Source organism: Pipistrellus hanaki (genome assembly GCF_964339955.1).
Source record: "Pipistrellus hanaki genome assembly, chromosome: 9".
In the NCBI taxonomy this organism is placed as follows: domain Eukaryota; kingdom Metazoa; phylum Chordata; class Mammalia; order Chiroptera; family Vespertilionidae; genus Pipistrellus; species Pipistrellus hanaki.
Genome location: NC_140511.1, coordinates 45908614 through 45926246, shown reverse-complemented (window position 1 = coordinate 45926246; position 17633 = coordinate 45908614). Strand labels below are relative to the sequence as shown.

The window sequence follows — 17633 nt, the reverse complement described above, 5'->3', positions numbered from 1 at the left end:
TGTAAAAGGAAGTTAGTAGAAGAGAATAATTATAGATGAAAATAAGTCATGGACAACCAGATAATAAGTATATTTTCTAGATTGTTTGGCAGCTAAGGGTGGCTTTATGGCTATGTCCTGAACAGTGGCTGTGTATGGAAGTACTACATTCAGCTCCTAGAGCAAGTTTTTAAAGGAGAGGAGTAGTAGACTCCTTTTTCTTCCTAATTATCCTTTTCGTTAGGTTGAATGAGGATGTGGCATTAAGCCACTTTTCTTTAGTCATGCAGTGCGGGTAACACATTAAGGGTGGCGGAGTGAAAAGATGGAAGGAGCATGGGTCTCCAGTACTCTCTAGACATTTTACCACCCTTTGTTTTTCCATATGAAAAAGAAACTACAATTTTAAGGCCACATAATTTTCTTCTCTTGTGTCATAGCAACTTGATCTGTATCTTCATTAAGACAGTAGGTGTGTAGATTTGGTAAGACAGAACTGCAGTCTGATAGTTCCTATTTTCTCGATGAAGTTGGATATCTGGTTACATTGAGTTGGGTGTGTGTCTCTGTGTGTATGAGTGGTATTGAAATTTTAGGAGTCAAGATAGTTTGAAACACTGTATATAATGGGAAAGGGCAAGTGGAGACCAGAGGAATGTAGTAAGATATGTAGGCAATTAGGAAAGTGTTAAGGACCCACTGAAGAGTTATAAATCAAGAATTTCTATTGGTAGCAGTTTCTCCAACACAGCTCAGACGGTTGGATGCAAGCATGGAGAATGCTGATGGTTCAGTTCATCAAAAGTTGAGATTTCACTGGGAGGATGGGATGGAAAAACAAAGGCATAAAGATGAAATAATGGGCCATGAGATCTCAGCTGAACATGGAGAAGACAACTATGAGGTAGTTGACAAAGTCTAACGTGAGTAATAAGTAAGTTTCAGAAGGGTTGGAGTTATCAGCATAGAGAAAGGGAAGAGTGGACATCTGAATATCAAGGAGCAGGAATCTATTGGTAGTAAAGAAACAGCATCAGTGAGTGCAGAGGACGCCAAATCTATGTACATGGGTTGTGAGGGGATCAGAAGCCACCCCTTTCTGCACCATCCTTATAGGATTGCTGGTTTTAGTTAACACAGGAGTTGGGAGAGTGTTTAAAAAAGTTGAAGATGTAAGAGTTTGCTGATATTAAGAAGTTTCAGAGGATGAATAAACTCTTCTGAAAAGCTTAAAAAAAACCCCAAAACCTTCACCCAAGGATTTTTAGAGAGGAGAGAGAGAGAGAGAGAGAGAGAGAGAGAGAGAGAGAGAGAGAGAGAAGAGAAGAGAAGAGAAGAGAAGAGAAGAGAAGAGAAGAGAAGAGAAGAGAAGAGAAGAGAAGAGAAGAGAAGAGAAGGGGAAGGGAGGGGAAAGGAAGGGAGGGGAAGGGAGGGGAGGGGAGGGGAGGGGAGAAGAGAAGAAACTTTCATCAGTTGCCTCCTGAAGTGCCCCAACCAGGATCAAACCTGCAACCAAGACCCTTCAGCACATGGATGATGCTCCAACCAACTAAACCACACTGGCCAGGGCAGAAAATCTTTCCTTCACCACACAAGTCTGGGTTAGGTGCATCTCCTGTGCACTTCTGTAACACCCGTGCCTCTCATGATGGTAATTCTTACAATTATAAGTCTTATACTTGCCCTTTTTCTGTTTATATTTCAAGGGTCTGCTTCTGGTCTTTTCTCCTACAGATTCTCAAACCACTGTCCATATTACTCTCATTACTTATTTTCTACCTTTTCTTTATGCTCAAGGAACATTGAATTGTTTATAGTTTCACTGTGCATTCCATATTGCTTACATTCACCCCTCTAACTAAAGGCAGTTGGGTGATGGGAGGTGAGGGCCAGGAGATGGTGGGCATAGATAGTTTCAAAAGATGGTTTATAAAGAGGGGGGAAAACCTCCAAGTAATAGATACAGTGGAGAAAGGGGACAGACCACGAGCAGAGGAGGGAATGAAAATGGAGTGCCGAGAGAGTCGGAACTCATTTATCAAAATCAGGAAATCCCATCTATGTCAAGGATTAAGCCAGCATTCAGAGAGTATGGGATTGCTCCTGGCCAGGAAATGAGGACTTCAGATCAGAGTAAGAAGGTAACTGCAAAGTCAGTATGGGTAGCCAGAGGAACGAGACCTGGACCCTTGTCCCAGAACATGTCAGAAACCTGAGGTCAAGGAAGAAAGCTCAAGGTGTCCTGAAGCAGGGCCAGGCTCAGTTTTGAAGGACGCCGCCTTTCTGACTCAAGCCTTGACTTGTCAAGGTTGTCACTTTCTTTTGTGTGTGTGTGTCACATTTTATGTTCTCTCTCTCTCTCTCTCTCTCTCTCTCTCTCTCTCTCTCTCTCTCTCTCTCTCGTTTTGGACGGGGGTGCTGGCACACCTAGCTTGACTCTTGTAGGTCGAACAATTTACCTTTTCCTTGGGGAAGTTCAATCACCTAGCTACTGCCCTACTGCCCACGTGTAGGCACACAGTCCTTCTTTCAATATTCTATATCACAATTGAGATAAGAGGGGAACATTTAAACAACACCAGTGAGTGTTGAGCAGAAACAACTAAAGAGACAAGAATAGAGTGCCCAAGGCACAGCCAGAATAAACCTGCTTATTCTCGGTAGCTTGCAGATCCACACAATAGCATTTTACTCAAGGAACCCTGTGCTAATACACACAGTGGTGTGAAGGTCACGGAACAGGCTCTGCTACCAGCTCTCCTGGTTCTGACACACACACACACACACACACACACACACACACACAGAGTCTGTGGCTGATTAAGCTGCCTTCCCTCCACATCGTTCAAGGTCTTCTTTTCTCTGCATTTCTATGATGTGCTGACATCCTGTGCTGAGCTCTTGCCCACGCACTCGCTGCCCACATAGGAGGCCCTTCTCTTGGGATAATTAAACAAAGCAGGAGCAGGCTGAGAAGACAGACCGGCTGGAGCCAGAGCAAGTAGGTTTGTTGGGCAAAGGGAAAAAACCAGGTGAAAGGACAGGCTTTCCGGAGTGTGGGGCTTGTGCCCGGGAGAGCAGAGGCAGCACGGGAACTGGCTCCAACTGGATGGTTACACTTGGCTTCAGACATAAACTCTCACAGGTAGGCCAAGAGGGGCCTGCATCTGCCAGCTCAGGGCCTCACTTAAGGGCTACAAAAGCCACATGAAGGCTCACTCAGGAAGTCACCCAGAGAGGACTTCCATGAACACACCAGGGCACTCCATGGGACCCTTTGGGGAACAGTGAGGCTGAAGACAAGAGGCCATGGTACTGAAACTGGGAAGGCAGTGCCAGACACAGAGAGGCCCGATGCCTTCTGGGTAAAAAGCACTAAGATTTTTCAAGTCTTGAATGCTCCAGGCCATTAGATGGTGCTGCCCCAACAGGACTGCCTCAGGCTCTGATTTGTCACAACTTCCTCTGTAATGTCTCTCAGTACCTTTCTGAATTTTGACTTTCTTTAAAAATCTGAACAAGGGCCCTAGCCAGTTTGGCTCAATGATTATACAGCATCTGCCTATGGATTGAAGAGTCCTGGGTTTGATTCCGGTCAAAGGCGAGTACCTTGTTCGCAGGATGTGTCTCACATCCAGGATTCTCTCTCTATCTCTCCCCATCCCTTCACTCTCTCTAAAAATCAATGGGAAAATATCCTCGGGTGAGGATTAAAAAAAAAAAAATCTGAAAAAGGATTTTCATAAACAGTAGATCTTGTCCTTAAGGTTTCATTTCTCCTAGGGTAATTCTTCCAACTTTATAAGGTAATGCATTCCTGAGGCCTGGGAATTATCCGGAAGAGAAGGGGAACCCTTGCACCATCTGCTGGTCATATCTGGTGTTGCCAGAATAGCCCAGAGGCCCAGGGTCTAGCAGGGCCAGACAACCTGTGCCCCAGGGCCCTCAAAGGCTCAACTGCTGCTAGAGGGATAGGGATAATGGTCATAGCTACTTTTATTAGCAGATAGATAAGCAACTGCTATCTACCAAGCACTTATAAGCAACCTACATTCATTATCTTATTTACATTTTAATTCTCCAAGCATCTCTTTCAACAACCCTGAAAGACTTTGAAGGAGGCTGAGAATTCCCAATATTTCAGAACAAAAAGCTGATTCTCATGGGCTCCAAGCACCTGGTTGACTCTAAGCTCTCTCCCATCTGTTGTGCTTTTAGGCCAGCCTATTACTTCCCATGACTTGGGCCATGACTCTGACCCTAGCTTGACTATTCATCTCTGATCCAAGCCTCAAGCCAAACCCCAAGGTAGAATCTACCCACCCCGCCTCCTCTTGCTCCTGGCTCCTAGTGTTTGCGCCAGCTCTTTCTATGAATCTGATTTCCTCTAACCTTGATACTTTATTTTCATCTGTCTTGGGGGAGGTTAGCAGCCAAACCCTCAGAAAGAAAAGGATGAAGGGGGGAGGGCTGAAGAAGCATCTGCGGGGGAGTAGCTAATTAGGAACACTGAAGAGGAGTGCACAGCCCAATTCTCAGCGAGGCTGAGGTGTCCTGAGCGCTGTGACCCAAGGAGGAAAGTGGTCCTGTAGGAGGGAGAAGAGCTAAACCAAAAGCAGCTGGGCTCTCAGTAGGAGGCTCCTTGGACAGCTCTTGACACTTCTGTGGGATTCTAGCACTGACTCTGAGACTCCTGCCCTTTTCCCACAGCTGCATGCGTGCAGCCAGGAGAGCAGGAATTGGCAGCTTTTCTCTAGAGCAGTGGGTGGTCCCTTGTCTTTGGCTCTATCCCCGAGATTACACTTCAGCACACTGGGCAGGCTAGCTGGTGATTCACAAGCTTTATTCCGCTTGACTGGCTCCTTCTCCCTGGTTACCACCAGTTAGTGTCTGTGACAGTCATTCCAAAAAAAAAAAAAAAAAAAGGAAGGCAGCTTGCCTGGCCTGGCCTCAAGCTGAGGAAATCCTTTCCTTATCTACTTAAAAGAAACAGTAAGACAGACCTAGGTTTCATTCCATGGCACCTAGGTTCCCTGTGATATTGGACAAGGTATTTAATCTCCCAGAACTGTGGTTTCATTTCAAAATGGGGTAATAATAGCATCTTTCTCATATATTTGTAAGGATTAAATGAGACAATGCACTTAGCCCAGGACCTGGCATAAGATGGCTTGACAATAAATTGAATCTAATATTTTAAGTTGCTCTATGGGTTTCAGTTTTCAGATCTAGAAAAAGAAGCTTAATAATAATTTAAATTTCCTAATATTTTTCTAAGAATCAAATGAAATGTACGTACATATAACAGTTATGAGTGATTTCATAACTGTGTAAAATTTTGGTCATTTTCTTTTATTTAAAAAATATATATTTTACTTTTTTTTACAGAAAGGAAAGGAGAGGGATAGAGAGTTAGAAACATCGATGAGAGAGAAACATCTATCAGCTGCCTCCTGCACCCTCCTACTGAGGATGTGCCCACAACCAAGGTACATGCCCTTGACCAGAATCAGACCTGGGACCTTTCAGTCCACTGGCCTATGCTCTATCCACTGAGCCAAACTGGTTAGGACAATCATTTTCTTGATTCTTTAAATCAACAATTCTCCTCTAAACTTTTAAATACCAAATTATGGAAGATTTAATCTCAGTTGTGTTTTGGGGCTTTCTTTCCATTCTCTTTCCTCTCCAACTTAGTGTCTGGCAAAAGTTTCTGGGGATTTTATATTGGACAGACTATTTGGAGGGTTCTGGCTTTTAGAACTTGGGGGTTATGCTGATAACTACCTTATTCAAGCTGGCTCCTCACCTAAGGGGTGCTGCTTTGAGACTCCAGTGCCAGCTAGGCCATAGTGATCTCTCTCCAGTTTCCAAAGACTCAATTCTCAGTGTTTCATATTCTGGGACCCCTGTGGAAGTGGGGTCCCAGCTGCTTTCCTTCCCAGAAACCCTGTGATAGGTAGAATTTTGGCTCCTATTACCTTTGCCCTCTGGTGTTATTCTTGATGATTAGGGCAAAAGGGACTTTGCAGATATAATTAAGTTAACTCCTAGCTTTAAAATCAGGATATTATCCTGAATTATCTGGGTGGACCTACCGTGTTTTCCCAAAAATAGGACATCCTCTGAAAATAAGACCTACTTACAGGTTTCCTTCTGAGTGAAATATAAGGCATCCCTCCCGAAAATAAGGCCCCGCTAGACTAAACATGAGAGATTTGGTCCACTGATTCTGAAAGAAATGGAGTCACAAGAAATTCACCAGGAAATTCAGGAATTGGATTGTTATGATGATGTTCCAGAAGATGATGACATGATTGTCATTGAATAAATGAGTAAATTCTTGATACTGTAGGATTCACAGTTTGTCTGGTTTGTGTTGACAACTACCGGACTACCATACTGTATACAGGTAATAAATTTCCTTTATTTTCATTTAACAATAAATGTGTACCGTATTCTTCTTCATGGAAAAATAAGACATCCCCTGAAAATAAGACCTAGCGCATCTTTGGGAGCAAAAATTAATATAAGACACTGTCTTATTTTTGGGGAAACAGGGTATCACATGAGCCCTAAAAAGCAGAGATCTTCCTCAGCTTTAAAATAGGGAGGGGAAGTAAGAGATTTGGGAAAATGAGATTTAACAGGCCTTTGTTGTCTTAAAGATGAAGAGGCTATTATTTCAAGGAAATCAAAGACCTCAGTCCTATAACCAAAAGGAATTCTTCCAACACCTTGAAAGATCTTAGAAGAAGATTCCTTGCCAGAGCCTCCAGAAAAGAGTCTGGCCCAGCTGATGCTTGGATTTTGGCCTTGGAAAGCCCTGAAGAGAGGACCCAGTTGAACTACACTGTGTGTGACTCTCAGAACTGTGAGATAATAAATGGGTGCTAAATTTGTGCCAATATGTTACAGAGCAAAAGAGAACAAATATAATGCTCAAGAATCCCATCCCTTTTATTAGTCTTGGGGAATTTCTTGTTGCTGGGTGTAGAAGCTCTGCTTCTTCAACTCTAAGCCCTCACAGATAACCAGGCACAATTAATTAGGTGCATTTTTGTAAAAATTTAGGACTTCTCCTTTTCACAAACAAAAATAGAGTTTCTATGTTTGATTCTGTAATTTAAAAAGCTTTTAAGTCTTGGGGACACAAAGATTTAGGTACTTTCTTATAATGGGAGGAGGATAAAATGATCCCAAGTGAATATGTCAGTAAAGTTTTCTGCCATATATAAGAACTTAGTCTAGTGCTTAATACATATAACTAATATTCTTTGGACTAGAAAACTATTATTATTTTGGTTATTCCAGAAACTTAAACTTTGGTTTCTTTTCTCCCTATCCTGACCTAACTCTAACCGGCTTAATCCCAAACTGTCAAAATACTGCCTCCCACATAATGGTGGAAATCACTCTACAACCAGAAGACCCCAGCATGGAATTGCTGATATTCAAAGTGTCTGCTGGTGTGGTGGCTCCACCATGAGGAATGAACTCAATATGATTTGAGTGCTGAGATGGTAGAAGAACCTCTCGAGAAACTGACACACATCTTTCCCCATCACTGAGCCTCTACCTACTTCAGCTCTCATCTCTTATTTACATTTAATATATATTTGGGTACCTGCTATGTGCCAGGTACAGTTTGGCCCTGAGGATCCATAGATGAACAAGACAAACCCAGTGACATCCCTAGGATCTAATATTTTGTGAGGAAGATGTCATAAAATAACCACATATTTTAAAAATAATTTAATGTGCAACCTCCCTCATTGTCTCTTCTGACACCTTGATTTCAGTCACAGCCCCAGTTCTTATGGCTATTTGAGAAAGTGTTTTTCCAAGTCCTTCATGTCTGAGTGCATCTTTGTCACCAGCATACACCACATTTAAAAGATTGGTCACCTTTGAAGACACCAACAGGTCTGGGGGACTGTTCCCATGACCACACATTAGCTGATGCTCTTCACACACCCTGCCTTCCCAGCACTGAGGGCTCCACTCTACATTCTCTGTACCACCGGTAATAATCATTCTTGATATTCGGTAATTGATAATTGGGCATCTTAAAATAATGGGCCAAACCAATGACCAAAGTGATTTATATCTTCTCCAGGTTCAGCTATTATAGGTGCTTGGAAATAATATTATGAACCCTCCAACTACAATTCCCCAAATCTGTGTTTTGCTTTCTGCCTAATAGGAGATAGTCCCACCTAAAAACTTCATTGCTATAGTAATAAAGGTGATTTGCTCATGATTTCCCCCTGCTTCCTGGCCAACCCTGGTTATTCCCTGTGTGGGACACATAGTGCAGTGTGCTCCCTCCTCTTGGGAATTGTAAGTAATAAATCCTTCTTTCAATGGCACTGACCACTCTGTGTCATTACTCAATCATATTATTAAATGAAATCCCATGTACATGTTAAAATACCAACTGTCACAGCTCAGACACAAAGACTGGCAAGCTCTAGAGGAGCTAAAGCTGTGACTACGGTGAATGTGACTCAGAGATGACATCAGACTTACCCCCAAAGACCCCACAACACCTTCTCTGCCCCAAACCTGCAAACCTTCTAAATATACTAAACCCCTCAAAACTCTCCTGACAATCCATTACATCTAGTCTGTATCCTTCACCCTGTTTTAGAATATCTGGCAGCATCAAGGGCAGCTCCAACAACTGGCATGATAGGACATGACCAGGGGAGTAGTCCTGGAACTATTCTCCTCTTGGAATCAGTCCTTAATGCAGGGTAACCCTGACCCCAGGCACCAGGGTTGGGTCAGAAGAAGGAAAAAGGAGCAGAGGTATCCGCTCTGGCCCACTAAACTAAATGAACACCCGCAAAGCTGACAAGGTTGAGGATATACAGTGCTATGAGATGCAGGGGTCAGAGTGTATATGTGAATATACCTATGGAGGCATGTACACACTATAGCAGTGTGGGGTATAATCCTGCTTCGCTTTGCCTCAGTACTATTCTCAATTAATCAGGTATTCCAGCCCCTTTGAATCCAACCCACCAGCTACAACAGAGCTCATGCCCCTCACCCCTGTGACTCAGAATCCAGAGAGAAGTCATCTGGCCCACTACTAAAGCCAGTAGCCTTTCCCCATCAGCTCCATAAATGCTCGGTGAGAAGGCACGTGCTTTATTGAAGTGCAATTTGCAAGGTACACCTGTGACCCCATATGGGGGCCATTTAAAGGATACCTTGGAACAAGAGGGCTCTGGATGTGCTTTTGTGTATTTACAAGTGTGCGGAGGGCATCTGTGTGTCTACTGGTGTATGGCTCTCAGTATATGTGTGTTTTTGAGGTGCATGATTGAATGTGCATATATCATGTGGGTATAAGACATAACTATGTTTGTGAGCAAGCATGTGCGCTCTGAGAATGGAAATTCTAGAGCATTGTATATGTATGTGCAATTGTAGTATGTGTGCACACGTGCATGCATTGGTGAGTGGGGAATGAGTGTCTGCTACACTCCTACATCTCCAGGTGGGCATCTGCAGACCCAATTCACTCCCATCTCTGGAACCCAGCAGACAGGATGGCAGAGTTTCTGCAGGCTGGCTGTCCTATAATTCTGGATTCCTAGGGATAGGGATGGGGTCACTCTGAGCCTGGGGTCCTTCTTGGTTGTCCTCATCCTTGGAAGTTCCCTCCCCAGACTCGCCTTCATCATCGGCCTCAGCCAATTCCTCAGGCATTGGCCACTCTCGAGTCTGCCACTCCAGCCGTTCAATGCGATAAGCAATCTTGAGGGCACTGGACTCTAGCTCAGCCAGGAGACGAGCGAACTTGGTCTGTAGATCATCCAGCTGTTGGTCAAGGCCTCTTAGCCGGGACTCCGTGGCCTCCTGTAGGGCGATCTCAGCTGCCTCAGCATTCACGTCCAACTTGTTCATTTTGAGAAGGATCTCACGGCCCTTTTCCTCCATGACAGTCTGGGCCTGTGGATACTCGCTCAGCACTTCCCGCAGGTCTTCCTTGCTCAGGCAAAACAGGTCCGAATAACCTAGGCTCTTTATGTTGGCTGTGCGGCGGTTCCCAGACATATTCCCTGCAGCACATGGGCAGACAGATGGGAGGAAAAGTAGTCAGGGTCGGTGTGAGGGGGCATTTACTCCTGTACAAGGATGCCCCCCGTCCATATTTGTACTCCTGAGCCTCTCTTTCTGCTTCAGTAATTTGCTGGGACTAGGTCCTGTGCTGGAGAGGGAATTAGTGACCTGCCTCCAAGAAGTCATAGTCTAGAGGAGACAAACATTTAATTGGATAGTTACATAACAGCATTGCTGGTGCGGTGTGGACCTATGCATCTGGTTTTGTGGGAAGATAGACAAAGAGTCCCTAACTATAAGGTGGGGGAATTTAGGGAAGCCTGGAGGAAGTGATGCCTGACTGAGGGGGCTGTTGCTAAGGAAAGGGGTGTTGGAGCAGCTACACAGAGGGAGGAACATGAGCAGAGGGATGGAGGTAGGAAAGAATTAGGTTGGAGTAGAAAACAGGAAGCAGTCCAGAGTGGCTAAAGTGCAGAGTGTGAGGACAGTGGAAAGAGTAGAGGGCAGCCAGGTGGGGAGTTCAGACCCTCTACTGAGAGCAATGGGGAAGTCCTGAAATATTCTAAGCTGGAGAGCTGTATGGCATCATTAGCATTTTAGGAAGATATTGTGGGGGAAGGGTGGGTGGGAAGAAAGGTTAGGCTGAATGCTGTAAAGTCTCAAAGCTAGAAGGACCTGAGCAGAGGCAAGGGAGCTACTTGCTGGGCACTATTCATTTAATCAGCACAAATAACTTCTTGGGTTTTTAATATCATCCTATAGGACAGGTGAGGCCTAAAAAAGGGAAGTGACTTATCCAAAGCCTGGTAGGTAGCAGCCGACTGCATACAGGATGCGGAGCTTGAGGGGGCCCTTGGAGGACAGATGTGAGGCCTCCAGGACAACTGAAAAATGGGGTTCCCCAGGGAGTCAGCATCTAGCCTCAGTCAGTGACTGTGCTCACCCCCTTTCCAGGCTCTCCCACCTCCCAAAACCTCAGTGTCTACCTGTGATTAGGCAACTCCTACTGCCCAGAGTGATAAGAGGAATAAATGAGCCAATGAACAGACAGTATTTGGCCCTGAATGGAGTTCAATAAGTTGGATTGACCCCAAGTGTGTGTACTTATTACCTGTGTGACCTTGGAGAAGTTCCTAAACCTCCTTGTGCTCTAATTTCCTTACCTTTAATTTTACATTTTTAAATTAATTTTTTAGAGAGAGAGGAAGGGAAAGGGAAAGAGGGAGAGAAACATCCACTTGGGAGTGAAACATCGATTGGCTGCCTTCTGCATGCCTCCTACCAGGGACTGACCCTGCCACCCGGGAGTGTGCCCTGACTTGGAATTGAACCAGCAACCTTTTGGAGCATGGGATAACCCCCAACCAACTGAGCTACAGTGGCCAGGGCCCCTTGCTTGTAAAATGCAGATTATGGTATCTGCCGTAAGGGTTGCTGTGAGATTTTAATGAGTTGGCACATGAGAAGCGCTTTAAACAGGGCATGTAATATGCAGGCAGTAAGTATTGTTATTGTTATCATCATCTCTGCCACTTCCCACTGGCTCATTGGTGCCTCAGGTAAACACCCACAGAGCACGGGTACTCTCTCTTCCAAGAACTCACCCTTCTCACTGATCTTGGTTCACCTTCTCATGTCCTGTTTCTATGTCCTGCTTCTGCCCTGAGCCCCCTAGTGATTCAGGTAAAGGCCACGTGTCCTTAATCTGTGTGGACTCTGAAGTACCATCTGGTCTCAGGACTGTTTTCTACTATCTTCTCTCCTCTCCCCTCCACCCCCACCCCCAACCTCCGCCCCAGCCCATCCCAGCCCTATCTGGGAACAATGCTGAGGTGCCCACCTTTGATGTTGATGATGCTGATCTCCCCAAAGTAGAGCCCTGCACCAAGCACAGCATACTGCGTGACACCATCATCTGCCACCACGGCCAGCTGACCCTCACGGATGATGTACATCTCTCGGCCAATGTCCCCCTTGCGGCAGACATATTCGCCTGGCGAGTAGGTCTGGGGCTGCAGCTTCAGTACCAGCTCCTCCAGCAGGCTGGCCTCACAGTTCTGGAAGATCTGCACCCGGCTCAGAGTAGACAGGTGCACAGACACGGCCACTTCTGCCCGCAACCGCTCCGGCAAGTGCTGTAAGATGGCCACCTCGTTGGTCATCTTCTTGTTGATCTGCAGGTGCTGGTACCTGGGGACACGGGCAGCACCCGTTTCTCACCAGCATTTTATGTGCCTCCCCGCCCCCCTTCCTCCTTCCTCCAGGGCTCATCTCAACTTCAGCCAAGAGCCCAAGCACTCTGAGGTTTCGCAGGGGTTATGGGAATAATTGAGGGTGGGCTAATGAAATATCCCCATTCCACAATCTCTTTGCTGGTCACAGATATGTTTTTACCTTTTCTCCCTCACGCAGGGCCTCGAAGCCTCCACCGGAAGACAATGAATAAGACAGTCTTGACCTCCCATCAGTTTCTACCCCACCCACCAGGGGTGTCTTGTACCAGCCAATGGAAATCCACTTCAATCACCAAGCCCCCTCGTCTCTAGAAGCTTCTGCTCTGGTGGGTGACACTTTCTTTTGTTCAGCCCACAGCATGGACTTCCATGACATAGTCAGCCATCTTGTTTTTGGCCATTCCCTGTGGGGGGGGGGGGGTACTCCCCTTCTCCCTCAGGCCTTCTAGGGCAGTGGCAGTTCCCATTAGCTAGTGCAGAGTATCTCTCCTTATCAGTCTCTCTCTCTCTCTCTTTTTTTAAAAAAATATATTTTAATGATTTTCCACAGAGAGGAAGGGAGAGGGATAGAGAGCTAGAAATGTCGATGAGAGAGGAACATCGACCAGCTGCCTCTTGCACACCCCATACTGGGGATGTGCCCGCAACCAATGTACGTGCCCCTGATTGGAATCGAACCTGGGACCTTTCCGTTCGCAGACCGACGCTCTATCCACTGAGCCGAACCAGTTTCGGCTCTCCTTATCAGTCTCTTACCCAGCAGCCCCTTACCCTAAGCCCAGATACAGTAAGTGGATGACATCCAAGCCCCACCCAGTAAGCTCCCCCGCTCCCCCCAAACCAATGAGTGCCATGTCCCGATTGCCTTCCTGGCCCACCGGGCATAAGCACCCAGACCCCTGCCTCAGAGTCTGTCTGGTAGAGCCCTACAGGCCTAAGGGAGAAGGGAAATACCCGGGTCCCGGTCGCCCAGCATCCTCACCAGTCAATCACGCGCCGCTCCAGCCGGCGGTTGACGTGCTGCAGCTTCATGTACTTCTTCACCAGCGCGTGGTCGGGGTAGAAGGCCGCGTCCGCGGTGTTCATGTTGTAGATGACGGAGCTCATGCTGCCCATGATGGTGGCGAAGCCCATGACGGCCAGCAGGAAGTCGCCCACCATGAAGAGGTACTCCTCCTCCCTCTCAGGCAGCGGGATGTCGCCCACGGTGGTGAGGATGAGCGTGGAGAAGTAGAAGCTGTAGAGGTACTGGCGCCGCAGGCGCTCGAAGCCGGGCTGCGCGGGGTCTGGGTACACCCAGGGGTCGCGCCCGAAGCCCAGGTACTGGGACAGGGCGAAGTAGAGGCAGCTGTTCCAGTGGATGACCACGAAAATGTAGAGCATCAGCTTGGCGATGCGGAAGGCGTTGGGGTAGGCCGTGCGGGTCTCCGTGCGGTCGAAGGCCTCGAAGAGGCGGGGCACACGCAGAAAGCGGTTCAGCCTCAGTGTGGGCGTGTGCGGGCCCAGCCGCACGTAGGCGGCGTCTGTGGGCGCCAGGGAAGCCAGGTCCCAAAAGAAGCTCCAGGTGCGAACGTAGCGACTCGCGATCCTCCCTTTGTCCACTACCAGGATGCCCTGCTCCAAGAATCCTGTTGGGAGGAAGAGAGGGAAGGGATGGGCGCAGGTGTAGTGTGGGGTCAGGTACAGGGCTGAGTCTGGGCCAGCTGCCTGCTCCAGTGATAAGGGTGCGGTTGGGCAGGCCAGGGTAGGACAGGGAGAGAGCCACAGGGAGGGAGGGCGGTATGCATAAGGATGTCAAGCATAGATGCATGTGAAAGTGCTTGGGGTGTGTGTGTGTGTGTGTGTGTGTGTACGTAGAGAGGGTGTGTGTGTGTCACTTTCTAGGTACTAAGAGGCTCTCTTTGGGGAGGGAACTTGAAACAAAGGGCCAGTCCTGGGACTCACGGACCCGTGTGGAAGCGCACCACGATGTCCAGTAGGTACAGTAGGTCACAAGTGTAGTCCAGCACTAACCAGGCCACCAGGTAACCATGTTGCAAGTCAGGAAAGCAGGCTCTGTGCGGAGGAGATAGAAGGGGTTGGCTGAAGGATACCCTTTGTGCCTGAGGTGGTCTCCCCGAGCCACTGAGCACTCCCCACTGGGCCCTTGCTTAGGCCCCTCCCCTTCCCTCCTCCAGGCCCCGCCCCACTCCTGAGCCTCGCTCTTTAGCCCCTGTCTGAGCTAAAGCCCCTCCCTTAAGGTCCCGCCAAACCTGCACACGATGATGATGAGGTTGTACATTACAGGGAAGACCATCGTGTTCAGCCACCAGTAGTAGTAATCCCCAGATGGGTCCAGGACAGGCAGCGCCTTCCTGTGGCAAGAGGGGGAGCCATGTTTCATTTGTTCCTCATTCAATGTTGAGTTTGTGACTGGGGGCACCAAGAAGAATCAGGCTCCATCTAGTGAGGCACACAGATCTGACACAAAAGATCAGGATCTCTCACCTGGCCTTGGCCTGGGCAGGGGGACTGGATTCTGTCGTCTTCACTTTGCTGTCCTGGCTCATGGTTCTGTGGCCTGGTGCCTGGGTGCGAGATATCCAGGGCCTCTGCTGGCAGGCTGCTTCAGGAGATGCAGACTAGTGCCCGCCGGCCTGCCTGCCTGGAAGAGGCAGCCCTTCGTCTCCAGCTGTGACTTCTCAGTCTTTGGCCTCTGAAGCTCTTAGCAACACAACCAGGGCCAGCTCTACTGGAGGAGAGGAGTCAGTGTGGCTCTGGCGCCCCGCCCTGTCTCCCAGGGCATTGGGTTTACACCTGCCCAGCTAAACATCTCTAATGAGGTCCCTGGAGAAGGTGGGGGTGCACGCCTCAGAGAGAAGGCTGGGCCTTTCCTCTGCCCCCCTCCCTCCCACCACTACCGCCAAGCCGGACTATAGAGGGGCCTTCTAGACAGAAGACATTAGTGACAGTGTGGGCTCAGGCATTCATTCTGTTTTACTTTATGCAAGTTCCCCGCTTGGGCCTCATTATTTATTCATTTAACGATATTTACCCAGTGGACCATTTGTGTTAGGTGCTGAACTAGTCTCCAGGGACAAACACCTGTCACATCAGATGTGAGCACTGTTTCCATTATCTGTACCCTACCTTACAACCACCTCCACCTTCCTAACGCTTGCTGGATGAGGGTGATAAAGACCATTTTTGTTGTGTTTCTCCCCCCCCCCCTTCCCTTTTTGTAACCTCTTCTACCTAATCCCACCAGCTATTAGATGTGTTTTCTAGATGCTCCAACTCTTTCATTTTCCTTTCTGTGAATATGTTTAAATCTCTCCTACCAAAACAAACAAAAAAACCTGAAACAACTTCTTCAAATTGATGTCCCTTTTACTACTATTATATTTTCAGTCAACAAGTCATAATGAGAATACCTGCTATGTGCCAGACCAACACTATACGAAGTATTGGGGATAAACGGTGAATGAGAATCAATCCTGGCCCTCTAGAAACTCATAGTCTGGTAGAGGAAATAGTTGGATAGACAGGTAATTACACATCTATGTGATGGCTGCTCCATTAGGTGGGTATTCAGAGGGCTATTGCAGTACATAGGAAGGTTCCCAGCTGAGCCTGGGTGTTGCAGAATGAACAGAAGTTAGGTATAGAGGTGGGAGAGTGATGCGCACTAGAGGCAAAGTGCATAGTGTGTGAAAAGGCATAGAGACTTCAAAAAGCATGGGTGGCTGGGGGAACAGCAATTATTCTTTGAAGAGAACTTGAGGGGCTAGTAGTGTGAGATGAGGCTGAATGGTGAAGAGAGGATGGCTCAGGAAGAGCTTAATCGGCCATATTATAAATCTAGGGTTTTATCTGAAGGCAACGGGGAACCTGTGAAATATTTTGCACAGTCAAGTGATGTGATCAGATTTGTGGTTTTGTAGCATTTAAAAAAAATATAATTTATTGATTTTTTACAGAGAGGAAGAGAGAGTGAGAGTTAGAAACATCCATGACAGATAATCATTGATCAGATGCCTCCTGCACACCCCCCACTGGGGATATGCCCGCAACCAAAGTACATGCCCTTGACCGGAATCGAACCCGGGACCCTTCAGTCCGCAGGCTGATGCTCTATCCACTGAGCCACACTGGTTTCAGCTGGAGCATTTCTTGGAAGAAACCTCTATAATCTCCAACGCTTTTAATTTTTTGAAATCTTTTTTCCCCCCCATGACTCCATAATTCTTGGTGTTGTTTATTTCTTCTTAGAATCTTCCAAAAGCCTCTCTGCCCATTCCTTGTGTTGGTGTTTTTAGGATTCTGTCTGAGGCTTTTCCTCTTCCCAACTCTCTGTCCAATCTCAAGACCTGCCCTTTTGTGCTAGCCCCGCCCTTTCCACCCCCACTCTTCCACTCCAAGCACCGCCCAGGACCCGTGGTCACCCACAGGATTTCCTTTTCCATCTAACGACTTCTAAGAACTCTCTCTTAGCTGCAGACCCCACTAAGTGCTCACTGTATATTCCTGCTTGGATAGCCCAGCCCACAGTCACCTTCAGCCCACTGGGTCTATGTATCTGAGCTAATTATCTCCCCACATCTGCTTTTCCTCTTATAATCCCTATCTCTGGCCTTTGAACCCCTGACTTGTTGTTCATTCTTCCTTGCCTTGGTATGTGCCTTTTGAACTGAAACTTCTACTGCTTTAAAAATACTTTTTTTATTTTCAACTATTTTTACGCTTACAGGAAAGTTATAAAAACAGCACAGAAAGTTCTTGTAAACCTCTTACCCACGTTCCTGTTACCATCTTATATAACCAGAGTACAATGTTCAACACCAAGGCATTAACATTAATAGGATACTTTCAACTACATTGCAGACCTTATCTGAAACTTCCGTATCTCTTAGTTTATCTTATTCTTGCTTGTTTCACAAGATTGCTCAGACACTATCTCCTCCTGAGCTCTTCTTTCTCCATCAGCCTCTAGTACACCCACAAATCTCCATGCTAAGAGCTGCTCTTCCACGACACTTATTTTTCTATGCTGCAAACGTCTCATTTAAAGGACTGAGGTCCTGGAGGACACAGGTCCGTTCTAATTTGATCTGGAATCCCGCCTGACCAGGAGGCGCTTATTTCCGTGTTCCTGAGTGACTGACTAAGACACTGAGCAAGGTGTCCAGGGGCAGCAAAGTGTGGAGCAGCCCAGAGGAGCGGTCATCGCCCAGGTACTATCCAAGCCCGGCGCTCAAACGGAGCAAAAACAACCAGATGATTGGCAGTCAGTCAGCTCCTTCTAGGGCTCCGCTTTTCCACAGGCCCCGCCCACCCACGGACACGCCCCCAAACCTGCCCTTC

At 47.1% G+C, this 17633-nt stretch overlaps 1 protein-coding gene across 1 annotated transcript; it reads right to left on the bottom strand.

Moving 5' to 3' along the window:
* Positions 1–9288: 9288 nt before the first annotated feature.
* CNGA4 (cyclic nucleotide gated channel subunit alpha 4) lies at positions 9289–17176 on the bottom strand. Its single transcript, XM_084893564.1, has 7 exons — positions 17156–17176; positions 14778–14934; positions 14543–14644; positions 14239–14345; positions 13273–13918; positions 11897–12246; positions 9289–10055 (listed from the first exon to the last, which is right to left on the bottom strand). Exons 2-7 carry the CDS (start codon positions 14837–14839, stop codon positions 9571–9573), a joined length of 1752 nt encoding a protein of 583 aa, XP_084749690.1. The 5' UTR covers positions 14840–14934; positions 17156–17176; the 3' UTR covers positions 9289–9570.
* Between the last annotated feature and the right edge of the window lie 457 nt (positions 17177–17633).

What these genes read in the sequence shown, in the direction of transcription:
- CNGA4 (XM_084893564.1), bottom strand. Translation starts at nt 14,839, where the DNA reads ATGAGCCAGGACAGCAAAGTGAAGACGACAGAATCCAGTCCCCCTGCC. An exon ending in CGTGGTGCGCTTCCACACGG is followed by an intron (nt 13,919 to 14,238) that starts GTCCGTGAGTCC and finishes TCCTCCCAACAG; the next exon opens with GATTCTTGGAGCAGGGCATC. An exon ending in CAGCATCATCAACATCAAAG is followed by an intron (nt 10,056 to 11,896) that starts GTGGGCACCTCA and finishes CATGTGCTGCAG; the next exon opens with GGAATATGTCTGGGAACCGC.